Raw genomic sequence first — 18311 nt, forward strand, 5'->3', positions numbered from 1 at the left:
AACAAATTTAATGAGAGGATATTTGATTTTGACTCAGAGATCCTATAAAACCCTGTAGATTAAAGCCAGCTGTGGTTGACCGCTGTGCTCTACAAGTATAAATGAAGACGCATCTTACGAAAGGGATCTAAACAGAGTTCAACATTCGAAAGGTCTTAGGGAGGTATGGAAGGAGTGTGGGAGTCAGTACACTATCTGATATCATAGAAATGAAGGTATCAAGAACAACACCAATTTTGATTGCTTTATTAAAATGTTCCTCATAGAATTCTTTACAAAAACATTATGTCCTAAAAAAGTCATTCAACAAATATCAAGACCTTCTATGTATAGGACATTGATGGAAAAAGCAAGAGAATCTGTGTTCCTGATCCTTAATACAACTCAAAAATATGCAAAATTCAGAAAGGTCAGTTCAAAAGCTTAAATTTTACATCATTTACAATTTCAATAATGCTGAAATTTTAATTTAGTATTGTGCTTATAGTGCTATACCTGTATTTTGTTCATAAGAACAAAAGCCCATCATTCCCTGCTATATAAAATATGCATGTGCATATTTTAGAGATATATTTATATAAATATATTTATATAAAACAAAATCTTCTGAGTTGCAAATAAATAAAAAAATCTTAAAGAAACCAAAACAGTATCAAAGTTAAAATTATAATACATTTCATCCATTAATTCTAGTATAAGTTTAGACAAGAGTTTTGGATCTTCTTCATGAAAGAAATGTACGAACTGTACCCTTGATTGTACTTCTACAAATAGGGCATTTTCTTAGAGAAGGGGCACAGTCTTTGCAAACTACTAGATGACCGCAAGGAATAAACACTATGGACACTTCTTTGTCCATACACACTTTACATGTTCTTTCTTCTTGTAGTCTCCTCAATTGTTCTTCCATTGGTAAATCTAAGAAGAGAGAAAAAATGTTAATAAAAGGCAATTTGCTGCTTCTCCCCCAATGAAAAGCCAAGAAAAAAAAAACAACAATGTTTTCTACTGGTTTAAATTATTAACATTTTACCTGAAACATTTTCTGTAGGAATGTATTTTATGTCTTGTTGCACTAAGGGAGCAAAAGCAAAAGCATTACTATTACAAATAAAGTTAACAATATTTAGTTACAGAATATATATTTTTAACAGTTTGGACTCTGGCTAAACACTATAAATAATTTTCATAATGTCAAGGCAATGAAAGCCTTCTATCTTTTTGTACAATTACTAGTTTACAAATTAGGTTGAATTATTTTCAGTAATCACAAATTATTAATATGAGCATATTTTCAACTGGCCTAGAAAGTTCCAAAAATAATTTTTCAGCACTCACCAAATAAACGCTTGTATAACATGGGATCAATTTCTTGTAGAGAGTTTTTGAATATGGTGGCTGCAAAATTTCCTTTCACTAAAATAGTATCAATCAATTCTCTTGCTTGTAAAGATGTTTGTGTTTTCTGTTTAATAACATCATGTTCTTGTTCACTAATCACTCTGGCAGTTAGGAGACTATCCAGAATTGGAAGCACACAAGTCAAATGTTGAAAAAGTGCCATTCTATTCTTCCGGATTAATGACAGGTCATCTTTATAGAAAAGAACACAAACATAATCACATTCAAATGCTACCCACAAACTTCCTTCCACATGTACACATATAACTGAATGAAAACAACCGTAATTCAGTTATCAGTTAGTACTGAAGATGATTGCTAGCTTGGCAATATCAAAGTAGAAAATAACTCTACTTATAATAAGAACTAATGCTGAGCACTGTGGTAGGCACTTCATATGTATTAACTCATTTCATCTTTACAACAGCCCGGCTCAGTCGGTAAAGAATCCGCTTGCAATGCAGGAGACCCCGGTTTGATTCCTGGGTCAGGAAGATCTGCTGGAGAAGGGATAGGCTACCCACTCCAGTGTTCTTGGGCTTCCCTGGTGGCTCAGCTGGTAAAGAATCTGCTTGCAATGCAGGAGACCTGGATTCGATCCCTGAGTTGGGAAGATCCCTTGGAGTAGGGAAAGGCTTCCTATTCCAGTATTCTGGCCTGGAGAATTCCATGAACTGTACAGTCCATGGGGTCACAAAGAGTAAGACAAGACTGAGCGACTGTCACTTTCGCTACTATCCTTATTTAGTAGATGAGAAAACAGAGAAACAATGAGGTAAGTAAACTGCTAAAGGACATAAAACCAGCAAAAGTCAAACTGAGGCAATCTGGTGTCATAATCTATGCTCTCAACAATTCTGCAATACTACTAATCCTTTAACCAAATACACCTTAGAGCCAAATGAAATTGAAATTTCAATCCAATCTAGTCCAAGCGGGGAAAGGCAAAATCGAGACAATTAAAATGACAGATTTTTTTCTTAAACTATCAGTCACCCATAAAACTTCTTTAAAATTCCATTTAATTATTATTTCCCCAAATTATATATGATATCACCATTAGCTCAATATTTTATAACAATGGGGAAAAGGCACTAACAACATTTTGGAAAACAAATCCTACTTGTCACACCTTCCTGTGCTATAGGATCACTGTATTCTCCTTAAAAATCTAGATTTTGTATCTACTAATACAATATTTTATATTTGAAACTCTGCAACTGTATTATCTTTTTGGAATATGACTTATGAATCTAGCTTTGTTAATTAACTATCATATAGTTTTACCATGATCCATTAAGCTTTACTATAAAATAAAAAGAGAAGTTGACTTGTCTAAAGAAGGATTATTTGAGGGGAGATGATTGATAGATTTTAGAAACTGACTCTATCAAATAGGACATGTGAATAAAACCATTTAACAAGGAACACCATTTAACTAGTGCCTAGTCAGATGGCCCAGGCTCAAGATATACATTTTGAAGAGGATTGAAGCTCTGAAAATAAATGATAAAATGAACAGGGCCTAGAACAGTGTCTGATAAAACGTCAGTGTTCCACACATACCTGCTGAACAAATGAACAATCAGGGCTCAACAATTTAAAGAGCAGTAGGAACAAAGAAATTTGAAGTAGATTACAGCAAACAGATGGAAGAATCAGAATTTACCATATTGTTAGGTAATCTATGATTAAGAAGTAGCGATATATTAGAAAATTAAAATATAATTTTATATTGAAGTAAATTCATTTTAAAGTTTTTTATTTTTCTAATTACATTTTACTTAAACTAATAAGTTCTCTGAAATTCCTAAGATTTCCAAAATTAGACTGCTACTGACTGAGGAAAACAGTCTCATTTCAAAGTCATAGACTATATTATGGCTTAACAGACAGTAAAGACTTGTTATACCTTTGAAACATACTATTCTTTTATGCTGGAAAAAAATATCCTAAGTTGCCTCTTTAATTGCACATTTGTAAAGAAATCACTCACCTACCATTCTGGGAAACTAGAAATTAATTAGTAAGACAAACGTAAGAATTTTCACTGTCATTCAAAAAACATCTCTTGGGCACAGACTGTGCAGACACTGTGTTAGGTACTGTAGCTACAGCAGTGAGCTGAGAAGCTCCTGGATCTTTTTGACAATGCAAGTTATCTTATACCGTTGACTTGGAGTCATCTCTGGAAACTGTTGATTTTCTTTTGAAGAAAAATAAGTATTTTATAGCTGGATGGCTTTAGAATTCATAGAGTTTTTAAACAGTCATGGAGATGAGTGTTCTCTTCTTTGAGCAGTTGTTCACTGACAACCAGTGGTAAGAATGTGACAACTACAGGAAGGACATGCAGCCTTATCTTCCCTTTAAAATGACAAAGAAAACTTGGCGAGGCCAGGCAAGGATAAACTTGGACTATACTACTGCTGTACTGGTGACATGTACAACTGAATGAGTCAGTCACACTTTGGTAAATAGAGGATGCTGTATCACTATGATCTGTCTGTCTGGGTTGGCCAGGGGTAGATTTATCCAGGAATGGAGTGGACAGTCTCACAGTCAACCATCCTGGGAAGAAAGAGGTCTCAGATGGCCATGGACAAGGGCAGGGGTGCAAACTTTTCTCATTCTGGGCATTGTGGATATTTGGGGGCCTCCTCAGAAATCTGTATATAGGTCAAGAAGCAACAGTTAGAACTGGACATGGAACAACAGATTGGTTCCAAATTGGGAAGGAGTACGTCAAGGCTGTCTATTGTCACCCTGCTTATTTAACTTATATGCAGAGTACATCATAAGAAATGCTGGATTGGATGAAGCACAAGCTGGAATCAAGATTGATGGGAGAAATATCAATAACCTCAGCTACACAGATGACACCACCCTTATGGCAGAAAGTGAAGAATTAAAGAGCCTCTTGATGAAAGTGAAAGAGGAGAGTGAAAAAGGTGGCTTAAAACTCAACATTCAGAAAACTAAGATCATGGCATCCGGTCCCATCACTTCATAGCAAATAGATGGGGAAACAATGGAAACAGTGACGACTTTATTTTGGGGGGCTCCAAAAATACTGCAGATGGTGACTGAAGCCATGAAATTAAAAGACGCTTACCCCTTGGAAGAAAAGCTATGACCAACCTAGATAGCATTAAAACACAGAGACATTACTTTGTCAACAAAGATCTGTCTAGTCAAGGCTATGGTTTTTCCAGTAGTCATGTATGGATGTGAGAGTTGGACTATAAAGAAAGCTAAGTGTTAAAGAATTGATGCTTTTGAACTGTGGTGTTGGAGAAGACTCTTGAGAGTCCGTTGGACTGCAAGGAGATCCAACCAGTCCATCCTAAAGAAAATCAGTCTTGAATATTCATTGCAAGGACTGATGCTGAAACTGAAACTCCACTACTTTGGCCACTTGATGTGAAGAACTGACTCCTTTGAAAAGACCCTGATGCTGGAAAAGATTGAAGGCAGGAGGAGAAGGGGACGACAGAGGATGAGATGGTTGGATGGCATCACTGACTCAATGGAATTGAGTTTGAGTAAACTCCAGGAGTTGGTGATGGATAGGAAAGCCTGGCATGCTGCAGTCCATGGGGTCGCAGAGAGTCGGACATGACCGAGCAACTGAACTGAATTGAACTGAGCCTTGCTTGGGACTTTCCCTAGTCATTTGTGTAAACTGGCCAGAGCTACAGAGAGATGAATCAGGAGCTAGGCAGAAAGATTCATGAGGATGGGCTTAAGGGCACCAAGAGAGAACACATACAGTTACAGCTGTCAATTGCCAGGTGTGATATAATGTCCTTCTGTGATCCCTAAATCTCCAGTAAGGTCTTGTTAAGAGTTGTAGTCTGTTTTCAGCTGTGTTGAAAGGACTCTTGGATCTGGTCCATGCTTAAGAAAAAGTGGCAAAGGAGAGATCAACATTTCTCTTTGTCCAGGCCAAAGCAATGATAGAAGCAGAACAACCAGATGAGAATGAACATACCGAGAGGAGAGGGTTTTTTGAGGAGCAACAGAGCAGAGGTAACAAGGAGAAGAAAGGCTAGCACAGAAGGTCATAGGCAACTTGTCTTGAGAGAATGTGAAACAGTATCCCAGCACTCCTTTAAATAACAGAAAGACACTCCAAAGGGGAACTCAGATCTTGTGTGGGCAAATAGGAAACTTAATGATAATTTGTACATTACTTTACAATCACAGGTTGAGACACACTGTTATGCTACTATTGATAGTTGTCCCTGCCAGTGAAGTTGCTCAGTCGTGTCAGACTCTTTGCAATCACATGGACTGTAGCCCACCAGGCTCCTCCGTCCATGGAATTTTTCCAGGCAAGAGTACTGGAGTGGGTTGCCATTTCCTTCTCCAGGGGATCCTCCCAACCCAGGGATCAAACCCAGGTCTCCTGCATTGCAAGCAGACCCTTTACCGTCTGAGCTACCTGGAAAGTTGTCCCTGATCCCACCCCAATTTACAGCACAGAGGAGTGAGCAACCAGTCTGGGATCAAAAATGTGCCACGGGCTTCCCTGGTGGTCCAGTGGTTAAGAATCCACCTCGTAATGCAGGGGACATTGGTTCAATCCCTGGTCTGGGAAGACTGCACGTGCCAAGGAGCAACTAAGCCTGTACACCACAACTACTAAGCAGGCGCTCTAAACCTTGCGAGCTGCACGTGCTGAAGCTCGAGTGCCAGAGTCCATGCTCCACAACAGCAGAAGGCGCTGGAACGAGAAGCCGGCACCACGACCAGAGAAAGCCCACGCACAGCAGGGAAGACCCAGTGCAGCCAAAAATTTTTTAAATAACAAAATTTTTTAATGTGCCATAAATAATTATATACACAATCAATTATTCAGAGTAAAAACAGAAATTAAGCAAAGGCAGGAAAATTTGCTTTCACTCAATATATATAATTTCAATTTACTAATAAGCAATCAAATATATTTTAATGTGAAGAAAGTTTTCAGAATTCAAACGTAGAAGACTGAACTTAAAATCACTTGGATTAATGAGTATATTTTCAATAACATATACAGTGGCATCCTTATGGAAAGAGACTGTAAATAATGTGTACCTGATTCTTTTTCCTCAGTTGCTCTTTCTTTCTCCTCTTCCCTTATTTCATCTTCTGCATTAAATAAATCTAATACAAGATCACTGATGGTTTTATAATTCTCTCCAGTCATTAGGATTTTACTCTGAACTGTCTGCTTTACCAGCCTTCTACTAAAGCCCATTTCCAAAGCAGCTTTAACCACAGGTGTATTCATCATGACTGAATCTTCTGAATGGTTTTCTCCAGGTCCAAAATGAATAACTATACGAAATAAGGAATTTAACACATTATGGGAGAGTTTGTATATTTTCTAAATTGCGATTTATTACAATATCAAGAACATAAGGCCCAGAAAATGTGCAGGTACTATTTTTGTACTACCTTTCGTAAATTTAAAATAATGATATACATATTCAGTCACTAAAACAGGAATATGGAACACTGTATTCAGATACAAAATATGCATTATCTGGCTTAACTATAAGTGGGAGAAAGAAATAGAATGTTGGCGCTAGTGGATGATTCCAACCAGCATTGAGATTCCTTTTTCCCCAAGTTGAATGAACAAATGAGCTTTCTAAATTAAATATGTTTTATATAATTTTGAAATAGGCCAATTGTCAGCACTCATCTCTACTACTGCAGTGGCCTTCTACAATACTGTTCCTATCTAATTTATTCTTAATATTGTTATCAGAATGACCTTTTAAAAACACAAATCTGAATGTCCGTAAATTCCATCAACAATTCGTTTGCTTTTAAGGTAACATTCAATTGTGCCTTATAAGATCTTACACAATCTGCACCCTAACCCCTTCAGCCTCATTACTCAGTTGTCTTCTAGCCCAGAAGTCACAAACTGACAGCTGCTGGGTCAAATTCTGCCTATTGTGCTGACCACTGTTAAGCCAGCCTGGTTCATCATTTATCTGTTCACAAATCCTACTTCTATCTATACAAAAGTTTGTTCAGTTCTTCTAATGTGCCTGTTCTCCTTTGCACATAAAGGCTTTCACATGCTGTTCTCTCTGCCGAGAATATTCTTTTCCTCCCTTTGTTATTTGGTTAACTTTTATTCTTCTGTTTGCTTCTGTGCTAAGACAAATACTTCTTCTGGAAAGGCTTTTCTGATCTTCCAAGTCTGGGCTAATTGTCCCAAATGTGCTCTCAGAGCCCACTTTATTTTCTGCACCATTATCCTATCTGTGTATTTTCCTGTATCCCTCAGACTGGTAGCTCATGAGAACAGGTGTTACATTTATTGTGTTCTTTATTTGTTTCTCAGAACAGCAGAAGCACAACAAATATTTATTGAATTGAATTTAACACTGCATAATGGAGAAGGGCTTATTCAAATATTGGATCTATCACCTTTTAGGTCAAGGTAATGCATAGGTCACTTCACCTCTCTGAGCCTCCAAGTCCTTATTGAAGAAAGGGGAATATTATTTTCTACTCTCTCCATTTCATAGAATGCAGTCTAATGTCACAGTGCCCCTGTTCCCACACTGGTCTGAAAAGGATGCATGCAGTTTGTTAAAACTAGAGACAGTCAAGCCCCACTTTTAGATACTATGATTCAACTCAGTAGAGTTAAAGTGGAGACTAGACATCTATATTTTTTGGAGTTCCTCAGGCAATTATGATATGCACTAAGGTTTTAAAAATATCAAGTGTATTTGCAAATTCATTGTAAATTATAAATCATAAGATAAATGTATATTATGTAATTATCAGCTTTCAATCTTAACAGTATCATATGATTCTAATATTTAAATGTAGCAATTATTATTAGTATACATACTTGGTGACTCTGCATTTTCATCTTCAGGATTGTCTGAAGTAGATAACAGCTACAAAAAAATGTACATATATTAAAATGTAAATTTTATCTTGTTCATTGCAATAAAAATTAATCAAGAGACTTATTCAATTTATTGCAGACCAACTTGTTTATTGGCAACAGTTTTTTATGTCAAAAGCAGAATTTTATTTACATTCAACAGCAATTCTGTAGGCCATAAACTAGTAAGACTTTCTTCATGTGTGTATGTATAAACAAATAAAACTCATTTTCATTAAGGCACAAAAAGGGTTATACCTTTTCAGTGATCTATAAGACAATCATTGTTTACCTATTATCCCAAAGAGCTTCCATTTTCTGGGTATCCCTTTGGGATAAGCTGGATTTAATATAAGTTCCATTGACCGTGGCTAGGAAGTGTTTGACCCTCAAGCTATTCTATCTATAAGTTCTTATTTGCTTTTCTGGGAACATTAGAAAGAGCAATACAATTATCTTCCACAAATCCTTTTAGGAAAAATTTATATAGTATAACTCACCATCATGGTGATATAGAGTATAACTTAAATGCTAGTACCTAGTCAATTTTTTCCTCAAGTAATTTAATTTATTACAACTTTATTAAAGTAATATTCAGAAACATAACTTAAATATTATTTTTCAAAAGTTTCTAATTTTGGATCTGCTGTTATCCAAAGAGTAGCACTCTCTAAGATCAGGCTGGGTGTTGAAAAAATAAAGTGTATTTTTAAAGTGATTCTTGTCTTTTCACTAAAATCTATTCTCTGTAATTATCAGAAAGCAATTTATCAGAAAGTCAATTTAACAAATGATTTTAAAAAACTGTCCCTTACCTGTTCAAGTAGATGAGGGTAACTGGCTTGAACTTGACTAATGAACTCTTGTCCTTTAATTTGTATTAAGTACTCACACCTCAAATGTAAACAAAATTAAATCTGGTTATTTAAATTTAAACAAATTTAAATCTGGTTATTTTAATCTGGTCATTTGTAGACTGGTAAATATTTCAAATGAACATAAGCATAATTATAACCACTTGACTATTCATTTAGCATAGAGGAAGTGGTAACAGAGATTGCAGTCAAAAGCAAGATAACAGCACGAGGAAGGCTGTAACTGGTAATCAGCCAAGGCTGATGCAGGTAAAGGTCATGAGGCTCTCAGGTCTCTTGAGAGAAGCAAGGCTGTCTCCATGCCGAGTTCCCAGCTGCTCTCCTCAACCGTTCTAAGATTCCTAAAATCACTCTGAACACTAATAACAAGGAGACAAGGTAGAAAGTTCCCTAATAAATGATACTGTTCATACATAAGGCATGTATGTATGTTTAAAAGCTGAAAATATAAAGAGAAAGAATGAGGAAGATGAACACATTTTCTAGTACGTCAGACATTCACAAGTTTGGCAGTTCCCAGATAATATGTATTCATTGTCGAATTTAAGAACAAAATGAATTCATGACTCGATCAAAGCAAAATTATCAGTTTTTTATATATTCACAAAATTACCACAATAGAAAGCTAGCAGCACTTTTTAAAAACTTCCATGTTTTTAAAAGGTATTCTTTTTAATCTTCATAGTTTTTGAAATCTGAAATATTTGAGGAGTGCAAAGTTGTTACAGGGAAGATTAGTATTAAAAACTTATATAATGTAAACATTTAGTAATCAACATTAACAAATATTAGAAGTGTTGACCATGAAAAATATAATTAAAGGCTACTTGATTTTAATTTAAAAAGGAGTGAAAACAAGCATGGAATAATCAAAAGACCTGACAGCAAAACGCTATGCAGTGACCAAAACAGATGAAATGCATCTATAATCACTCTGATGACTCTGTTTCACTTTGCAATCAGCCTGGTACTTCTAATGATCTCCTTCATCCATCTCTCTTTTTTTCTTTTTATCCAAAGCACTTATTATATTCCAACATGCTATATAACTTATTTATTAAGCTTGTATTAATTGTTTGATCTCTCCTGCTATACGTTTAGCATATGAGACCAGGAGTTTTGATTTTGTTCAACCAAGTATATTAAATATCTACAACAGTGCCTGGTAATAGGTAATTGATATTATTGAGTGTTGAATAAATGGAAATATGTTCAAGACATAATGTTGACTGAAAAATTTCAAAATGGTACATATATCTAATTTATATAAAATTGTATACATTTGAGATGTCTCTGGGGGGATGTTCATGAAAATGGTAACTGTGGTCACCTTGGTGAGATTTCTCGACATTTAAATTTTTTGTCTCTGTACTTTCCTATAATGGGTGACTTGGGTTTATAATGAGCATGTTATTTTAATATATACGTATATATATTAATTCCACACACAAAGAAATCCTGAACTATTTATCTTAAATTTCCACCAAAACTTTTTAAGCAGTTATTTTCCTAGGTAAGCCTCCCTAAATTTATTCACAAATGTAATTTTGAAACAAAGGCAGAATAAAGTAACAGCTGATTAAGTTACACACATAAAACTCATCTTACACACATGTGCATAGAAAATCTCAAAACAATTACCTCGGAAACCACTTGGCATGTTCCACCCATGGGTCATCTCCAGATTCCCAACACCTCAGTCCACCATCGCAGCAAAAGCATTTCACATCATCACTGTGACCTGAAATTAATTTTGGACCAAAACTTATGAATCCATATAATTTTACCACTAAAATGTGTAAGATAAAACATGTTGAATATAATTTTTATTATCAGATTAAGCTTCTTACCCACATAATAAAAACCTGCGCTTGCAAGCTGCTCAGGATGAACTGGAACACTAGAGGGCCAGCTGCAGAACGTTTTGATGCGGGCTGCGAATGTCTGCATGGTCAGATTAGAAGCGGTGTACCTCGAAGTGCCTTGGAGCTGATTTCCTAAAAACGGACAGCTGGGGAAGTGTCTCAGGTGTTTTGACATAGCATCATCCTTCGGTTCCCAATTGCTCAATGTCCCACCACAGGCAAAGCAAGCCACTCTATCTCCAGGTCCTATGTAGTAAAAGCCTGCTTTTGCCAGGTCTGTTGGTGAGAGAAAAGTCAATGGCCACATCTGGAAGGTAAGTAATCTGGCTTTCTCAGTATTCATTGCACAAGGGTAGGAACTTATCCTCAAGGCAGAAAAATCTTGATTTGGTCCAGAGTTTAAAAGATTTGATGGAAAGCTTGAATAAGAGCCACTGAAGTAGCCACTGTTTTCCAAACTGGGAAGTAGTGAATGCGCGGAATTTGTTAATGAAGAAGGAAAAGTAAGCTGAGAAGAGGCTCCTGAAACGTTAACTGAATTTAGATTCTGAACAAAGCTACAGCTAGGATACAACTTTTTATGCTTTTCAATAGGGCTGTCTCCTTGTTTCCAGTTATCCAGCATCAGTCCACAACAGAAGCATTTGACCTTGTCATTCACACCAGTATAATAAAAACCAGCACGAGCAAGACTCCTTTCTGAGACAGGAACACCGGCAGGGAAAGCTGAGTATGTTGACATTCGGTAGAGCTCACAGGAAAAGTCATACTTCAGTTCAAACATGTTGGCACTCTTCATCAAATTTGATAAGAATATGCTATTTTCTACTATGTTCATAATGAAATGGATGGGGAGGAAAAGGGACTCGTCTTTCTCTGGGGAGGTAGTTTTGTGCATGGCTTTTGATTTGTATTCATTTTAGTACTAGGTTGAACACTTAGAACAGGAAATCTTTCACTCTTTTTCTTCTACGCATTTAGGATTACAGCATGGCAAGATTCTAAATCCTATACTGATACATTTTAAGGGACAATTATGTACAACCTGCACTTCTGCATACTCTTGATATATACAATGTAAACATGATGCTACACAGTACCTTGTGATGAAAATGAAAACCTTCACAAAAATGTCGAATGCGTTAGGTCATCAAAATGCCATTTAGTGTCAGGTGTCCCCACAGGTAGGTCACCCTCTCCATAGTACACTTCAGCAACATTTGGTCAGCCTGAAGATAACATGTCTCACATAGTTTGTTCCGGCAGAAAGTTATGCTGTGTAAATGTCCCATACACACAAAAATATTCAAATTGTATTTAATAGTTTTTTTAATATTCAAACTATGCTTTTTTTAAATTGTGAAATTTTGGAGCCAGGGAAAAGAAAGCATAAAATCTACCTCAAAAGAAGAAAAGAATGGATTATTATATTTCACTGATTCTAAGGCACATGTTTCAATATCTCTGTTATGGAGAAGTATCTTACAATCAGTGGCATATCACATTTTAATTAACAGGATTTTTATTCCTAGGAGGTACATAAAATATTGGCATGCTTTCCAAATGATGACATCTTAGATTCAGTGAAATACAGTATATCCTAAATCTTGCTCAAATTGATTAATTTTTCTTCCTACAACCATTTTAATAGGGAGAACAAAACAATCCAAAATTTTCTTCCAGATGAAGAACTTAAGTAGTAACAGAATTGGCTCATAGATCTTAAGACCTGGTTTCAAGATTTATTAAATAATAATTACTTCCCATAGATAGGTACCTGATTGCTTAGTCATAGTGATGCCTCTAGATCTCAGCAAATTAAAACATTCCATTTCAAATAAACTATCAGAGATGAGTATATTTACTCATTTGACCTTTTAGGCTCAGCTCCATGCTGTTGAGAGCCAACATCAAATCTCCTGGTAATGAGTTTATTTTTAAAAACAGTCAAAAGTCAGAGTGCTGAGTCTCCAAGCTAAGATGGATACTAAATTAAAAAAAAAAAAAAATAGATGGATTAAAAAAAATTGGCTTTGGTCAGAAACTATTTCACAGATGGCATACCTTGAATCAGAATTTATCTTGACAAAACATAATAAATTTACTTTGTCACAATCCACTTTTTTTGAACAGCAGAGACCTCAAAATTCAGAATTTCTCAATTAATACTAGCTACCAGTAGGCAGGTCTACATCAATAGCATCAGTAATGACCAATGAACAAGTCATTATGGTTCTTCCAGAAGTGATTTGCAAGCGTGTTTCCTGGGTCTCACATATGTTGAGGCTTTCTACTGCAGACTTCAATGCTTTATTTCCAGGTGGCATCAGAAACATCTCAATACCAGTGATTATTTCCCTCACAGGTCAATTATTCTGTTTAACTTCAGTATTCCTTTCATTAGTCAATAATTTTACACATTGTTATAAAATGTATAATATCGTGTTATTTTAAAATATAGAACTCTTGGTGTTATTACGGTCTCTGTGTGGTGTTACTACTGTCTCTGTGTTTCTTTCTGAATTAAGTTTATTCATTTACCAAAAAGTAACCATCCACCCATCACTCTCATTCTAATTATTCTCCGAGATAACAACCCATTTGAACAAACTAGAATTTTGACTTTCAAAATATCAATGGGCTTAGAAATGGTTAATTTCTTTACCAATCATCACGTTTATCTTTCATACTTACTCTTAATTTGTTGTACCTATCAAAAAGTTTTGGTTTTGACATTTCTTTGTCACTGCAGAAATCTTTCAACATGCCAAAGGTTTTATATGCACATTTCTCTAACTTAGCAGAAGGCTGAATATTAATTCTTTGTTCTAGATAACTGTCATTCATTTTTAAATCTTTACCAAACACAGGTACAATTTTTTTCTATTCTACACAGCAGCCAGTAGGAAACTGCCTGGCCAACTTTGAAAAAAAGTACTTCAACAATGTGTCTCGGCTACAATCATTTCTTTATATCCACAAGTCAAATTCAAAATCAAACCTATTATTACTGTGTAATTATACCTCTTATAACTAGATCATATTTTTTAAATTAACATTCTTTGGATACCAAAAACTCCAGTTATCTACTTTGTTTATTCATGCACAAAACTACCTCCCTCAGATCAGACTAAGTCCCTTTTAAGAGTTTTAGGCCTCCATTTTCAGATGTTTTGATTTATAGAAAAAACTGGAAAAAAATCTAGAAGTAGAACAGTTTGTCTCTTTTGTAAAACCTGTTAAAAAAAAAAAAGTTTTAAAAGTCAAATAATTCATAGATGTTACACCATGATCACTTTGCAAACATTTTTTCCAAAGCAGAGCACTAGCATTTACTGAATGTCTACCACATACAAGCTGCTGTACTAGGCACTGTAGAGGCCAAAAAATCCCAGACGAAAACCAGAGGCCTCTGACTGGTGGCCAGAAGAGTTATTATGTTTGGCTTGCACAGAATTAGACTCCAGTATTTCACTAAATTTTCAAACTTTTTACTTTGAAATTAATTTATATAGAGAGAAAACTTGTAAACCTAAGAGTTTTCACATATCCTGCACTCAACTTCCTCCAAATTAGCATCTTATATAACCACAGTAGAACTACAGAAACCAGGAAATTAACATTGAAACAGTGCTATTAATTAATCTGCATGCCTCATTTGAATTCCACCAGCCTTCCAAGTAAGATTTTTCCTGGAAAAATATCACTGTATTTTTCAATGTTTTAGTTAATTACCAACCCGTTTTGTAAGTAAGAGATTTCCAGACTTCCCCAGCGGTCAAGACTCCACACTTCACTAAATGGGGCAAGGGTTCAGTCCCTGGACAGGGAATTAAGATCCTGCATGTTACATGGAGGGGCCAGAAATAAAAAAAGGTAAGAGATTTCCCATGACATTCTAGATCCCAATGCTCTCATAAAAATATCAAAAGATCTCACCATGCCAGGCATATATTCCAGGATGGCAACAATCAGCTAGTGCTAAGCAGTGGCTGCACCCTTTTGGGAGGGTACATGCTCTCCCATTTGGCACTCTGATACAGATATTCTATTTCAGATTCTTTTCCTTTATAGTTTATTACAAATAATGAGTATAGTTTCCTGCGCTATACAGGAGGTCCTCGTTGATTTTATATATAGAGAGAGAGTAGTGTGTATATGTCAATCCTATCTTCCTAATTTATCCCTCCCCCTTCTTCCTTTTTGGTAGCGGTAAGTTTGTCTTCTATGCCTGGGGAAAACCACTCTCAATATGAGTAACACCAATGGCTTCTTTCCCAAAAGCAGTGGAATTTTTCACACCTGCCACTGGGGCCCACTTCCTCTCATCAATGTTCTAGCTCCTTGGCTTCTCTCTTGGAATTCCTCTTTCCTTTCTAGTGGTTACTTCTCAGATTGACTCATCCCCATTCACACCTCTTCTCTTCACTTCTAGTGGGCAACCTCCCTGACCTAGCACATCCAAGTCTCTGATACTGGAGGTTAAGTGTGCCTTTTGTCTCTAGCTCAGTCCATAAAGAATCAGCTTGCAATGCAGGAGACCCGGGTTCCATTCCTGGGTGGGGAAGATCCCCTGGAGAAAGAAATGGCAACCCACTCCAGTATTCTTGCCTGGCGAATCCCATGGATAGAAGACCCTGGCAGGTTACAGTCCATGGGGTCGCAAGAGTCGGACACGACTTAGCAACTAAATCACCCCCTAGTCTGCAGTCTCCTTCACAGCAGAACTGTGCTGCGGCTCTGTACCAATCCTCCTAGCCCCACAGCCATCCAGTCTGGCATACAATGAAGACAGTAAGAGTTTCTGTTGAGAAGTCAATGTCAGCAAACTTGACTGAGCCCCTCAAGGACCGCAGCACCCTCATTTGCATGGTATTAAGGACATCAATTTTACATTAATGACTACAAAGTCTGCTAGGTGATGGTTTAGTACAGGCTTTGGAGTCAGACATCTTGGGTTTCCAATACTCATCAGTCTCCCCATACCAGAGGTGTGACCTTGGGCAAATAAACCTCCCTAAGCCCAGAGTTTTCTCATTGTCAGTGGAGATAAATATGGCAACTGCTTCGTAGGACTGTGAAAAACCTGAAAGACACATGTGAAGTCTTTTGAGAGGGTCTTTGAGTACACTAGGTCTTAGAAACACCTAATGTTAGCAAAAAAATAATGACAAAGTTAATCTTACTGTTAGTTTAGCATCTGGTAAATATCTCCAGCACTTTAATAACCAGATTAAGGGCACTACAGGATTTCCAGGCCGATTACCAGGAAAACACCAAAAATCTGCTCTTTCTGCCACCGCTCGGGAACACTCCTCCGTCTGTTCATTAAAGAAAGGCTCTACCGAGTCCTTACTATGGCCAAGCTCATCTGGCACCGGCTGAGGCCAGTGATACCTCTTGGGCTTAGTCGCTCGGTCCAGTTTGCTCTGTGCGACCCCACGGGCTCCTCTGTCCAGGGGATTGTCCGGGCGAGAACTCGGGAGTGGGTCCCCATGAACTCCTGCAGTGATACCTTTCGGCCATCCATTAAACCAACTGTCAAACACCCCCTTCCACTGACTCACGGCAAAAAGAAAACAGGAACTGCACACCTGGCAGGAAGGTGGAAGGAAAGCGAGCGTCGGTGCAACAGGGCCGACCCGGCGGCCCCCGGAGCTGGAGGGCAAGTCTGGGCGGCGGCGGCGACGGGAACTAGCCTAAGGAGCGCGGCCGCGCCAGTCAGGGCCGCCCGGGCTCGCACTCTGCTCCCGCGCCGGCTCGCGAGACCCCGGAAGAGCCGCACGCGCGGCCCCCTCCCGCGCGGCGTGCCGGGACGAGGCCCCGGGGGGCGCGCGCACGCGCGCGCGCGCTCACTCACCGCAGTGCTGGTCGCCGGCCTGCCGCCCCGCGCCGGTGCGCGCCAGAAGGGATGTGCCGGCCAAGACCTGACGGGCGTCACCCGTCGCCCCCGCCGTTCGGGGCGGGCCGGAGGCTCCCGCGGCCTTTTAACCATCTTCCCCACCCCCGCCCCGCCCCGCCCCTTCCCCACTCCCTCCCCGCTCCCCGCGTCCCGCTCTCCTCCCAGCGGTTTGCTAGCGAGCTGGTGCTTTCCTCTGAAGTCTTAGGGGAACTCCAGCGGTAATAACCACACACACTTCCCCTTAATCAGTGGCCTGGCAGACCCACTCGGGGATTTCCATGACCCAGAAAGCGTGACTGTTTCTTAACCGGGGCGGATCGACGTGGCATTTACTGAAAGACCTTTGCTTCATTGTTCGTGGGTCAGAGGAAATCTTGATCATCTTTGAGGGGGCAAGATGATCATTGGTCAGCCTGACTGGAAAAGGTGCATCTCCCCACGTAATAAAATAATAAATTTTGTGCAAGCTTTCTGATTTATTTTTACTTTTTGTTCTAATTGTAAAGCATGAGTGGAAATGTAGGGGTTTTGTAAAAAAAAAAAAAAAATCACAAGATTCTCCTTTTCAATTTATTTTTAGTCTTTTAAAAGAGATTACCATATTAGTTTAGTGAAAAAAAAATTCTTTTCTCGTTGATTAGTTGTTTTTATAACTAGGGTGGAGTTGGCTCTAAAACAAATTCCTCTTTGTAGGCTTCAGTTTCACAGGGGAGATGTCTACTATGACAGCCTCACAGAAATCTGAAGTTGGAATCTAACTGCACTGTCATATTGTCCTCAACATTTCCTGCCTAAGGAGTCAATTTAAGCACATTTATCTAAAGACAGTGAGTGCCAGGATAACAAATGGATTGGGGGAGCTCACCTGATTTTCCTGCCTTCCAGTAAATCAAGAAAAGATACCAAGCAAAAAGGCAGAACTGTAATATTAGTTAGTACTTCACTCTCCTGTGGAAACAAGGATACAGTACAGTCAGGATGAGCTGGGGTATCTTCTTCGTTAGCTGATTTGGCTGTCCATAGCAGATTTCCAGTTGGAACTATATAAAAAAAGATTAAGTTTACTTATGTGGAGACTTCGATTCATTTTTGAGCCTGCTTAGTTCAAAATTTAATAAGCCATTTTCAACTCACCTGTGAGATAGTGGAAAAAAATTTTGTGATCTTTATATATATTTATAATCATGTACCCACCAAAATAATTTTGGAAAACGGTATTTCTCTGCACATTTTTAACTTAGCATTAAAACACAAAAGTTGTAGTTGCTACGGAACTACTAAATCTAGACATTGATGTCTTAGAATAAGATTGATCAACAGTCTTTCAAATGTATTCAGTGGACTACAAATACCATTTGATA

The 18311-nt window shown here is 37.8% G+C and overlaps 1 protein-coding gene across 3 annotated transcripts; it reads right to left on the reverse strand.

Moving 5' to 3' along the window:
* Nucleotides 1-230: 230 nt before the first annotated feature.
* Nucleotides 231-17010, reverse strand: BIRC3 (baculoviral IAP repeat containing 3). Of its 3 annotated transcripts, XM_081545924.1 has the most exons (10): nucleotides 16909-17010; nucleotides 14219-14284; nucleotides 11034-11935; nucleotides 10825-10924; nucleotides 9124-9202; nucleotides 8270-8318; nucleotides 6484-6726; nucleotides 1339-1593; nucleotides 1034-1075; nucleotides 231-918 (listed from the first exon to the last, which is right to left on the reverse strand). In XM_081545924.1, the coding sequence occupies exons 3-10, from the start codon at nucleotides 11884-11886 to the stop codon at nucleotides 725-727; spliced, it is 1815 nt and encodes a 604-aa protein (XP_081402050.1). In that variant the 5' UTR covers nucleotides 11887-11935; nucleotides 14219-14284; nucleotides 16909-17010; the 3' UTR covers nucleotides 231-724. The 3 variants fall into 3 exon arrangements, with proteins under 3 accessions (XP_081402050.1, XP_081402048.1, XP_081402047.1); XM_081545922.1 differs by having other exon boundaries at nucleotides 11034-14284; XM_081545921.1 differs by having other exon boundaries at nucleotides 11034-14284; nucleotides 16643-17010.
* Nucleotides 17011-18311: the final 1301 nt, after the last annotated feature.

The sequence above is a fragment of the Giraffa tippelskirchi genome, chromosome 11, assembly GCF_054371585.1.
Source record: "Giraffa tippelskirchi isolate mGirTip1 chromosome 11, T2T-mGirTip1v1.2.pri, whole genome shotgun sequence".
Lineage (NCBI taxonomy): Eukaryota > Metazoa > Chordata > Mammalia > Artiodactyla > Giraffidae > Giraffa > Giraffa tippelskirchi.

What these genes read in the sequence shown, in the direction of transcription:
- BIRC3 (XM_081545922.1), bottom strand. Translation starts at nt 11,946, where the DNA reads ATGCACAAAACTACCTCCCCAGAGAAAGACGAGTCCCTTTTCCTCCCC. An exon ending in CATGCCAAGTGGTTTCCGAG is followed by an intron (nt 9,203 to 10,824) that starts GTAATTGTTTTG and finishes TTTACATTTGAG; the next exon opens with GTGTGAGTACTTAATACAAA. An exon ending in TCCTACAGAAAATGTTTCAG is followed by an intron (nt 919 to 1,033) that starts GTAAAATGTTAA and finishes CTCTCTTCTTAG; the next exon opens with ATTTACCAATGGAAGAACAA.